General features: G+C 59.9%; 1 protein-coding gene across 1 annotated transcript in view; it reads right to left on the bottom strand.

Moving 5' to 3' along the window:
• LOC109924724 (tropomyosin alpha-3 chain-like) overlaps nucleotides 1-496 on the bottom strand; it is an 8,524-nt gene extending 8,028 nt beyond the window's left edge. The window contains exon 1 of the mRNA XM_020524718.2: nucleotides 215-496. Coding sequence (XP_020380307.2) covers nucleotides 215-343 — 129 coding nt within the window. The 5' untranslated portion in view covers nucleotides 344-496. The remainder of the gene's footprint in view (nucleotides 1-214) is intronic.
• Nucleotides 497-648: the final 152 nt, after the last annotated feature.

The following is a 648-nucleotide window of genomic DNA, read 5'->3' as shown; positions in this document are numbered from 1 at the left end:
TACCAACGCATTGCCTCCAGAGATGGGAAATGTTGCATTGCATACCATCAAGACCCCAAAGGGAGGAGCACGCAGGCGCAGACACGGTCCGCCCGGCTGCCGAACATGCGCAGGCGGTTCCTACGCCGCCGTCTTCAGGGAGAACGGGGATCGAGTGAAGCTGACGGGAAACCCACGGCCCCTCTCTCTACCTTCCTACTGGTAACTCACTCACATTCTCCCGGGTCTTTCGCTCGATGTCGAGCTCCCGCTGCAGGCGCTCGTTTCGTTCCTCGGCGTCGTCGGCCTGCTGCTGCAGCACTTTAATCTTCCGCTTTACCGCCTCAAGGCACGTGCCAGCCATCGGGATACCGGACACCGGCGACAATTATTTCTAATATTATTAATAATAACGGTAGCGACAGGAGGCCGAAGAGGCGGCTGATGCTGGCTGCTGCTGCTTCCTGTCGATAGAGACACCCGGCAACGGGGAGGGGGCTGGGCGGAGGGCCGGGCGTTTCCAGGAAGTGACGGAGCAACACGACCGCCCCAGGAGGTGCGCACGCGTAAAGGTACGAGCGCGAGCACGCGTGACGTAGGGGGCGAGTCCCCTTTCTAGATGGTGCCCAATCAGAGAGAGAATCCCCCATCCGAATGTTATCCAGTCAG

The sequence above is a fragment of the Rhincodon typus genome, unplaced genomic scaffold (genome assembly GCF_021869965.1).
Source record: "Rhincodon typus isolate 14 unplaced genomic scaffold, sRhiTyp1.1 hic_rhity00005541, whole genome shotgun sequence".
In the NCBI taxonomy this organism is placed as follows: Eukaryota; Metazoa; Chordata; class Chondrichthyes; order Orectolobiformes; family Rhincodontidae; genus Rhincodon; species Rhincodon typus.
The sequence above is the reverse complement of the archived record's forward strand: the minus strand, read 5'-3'. Positions and strand labels throughout refer to the sequence as shown.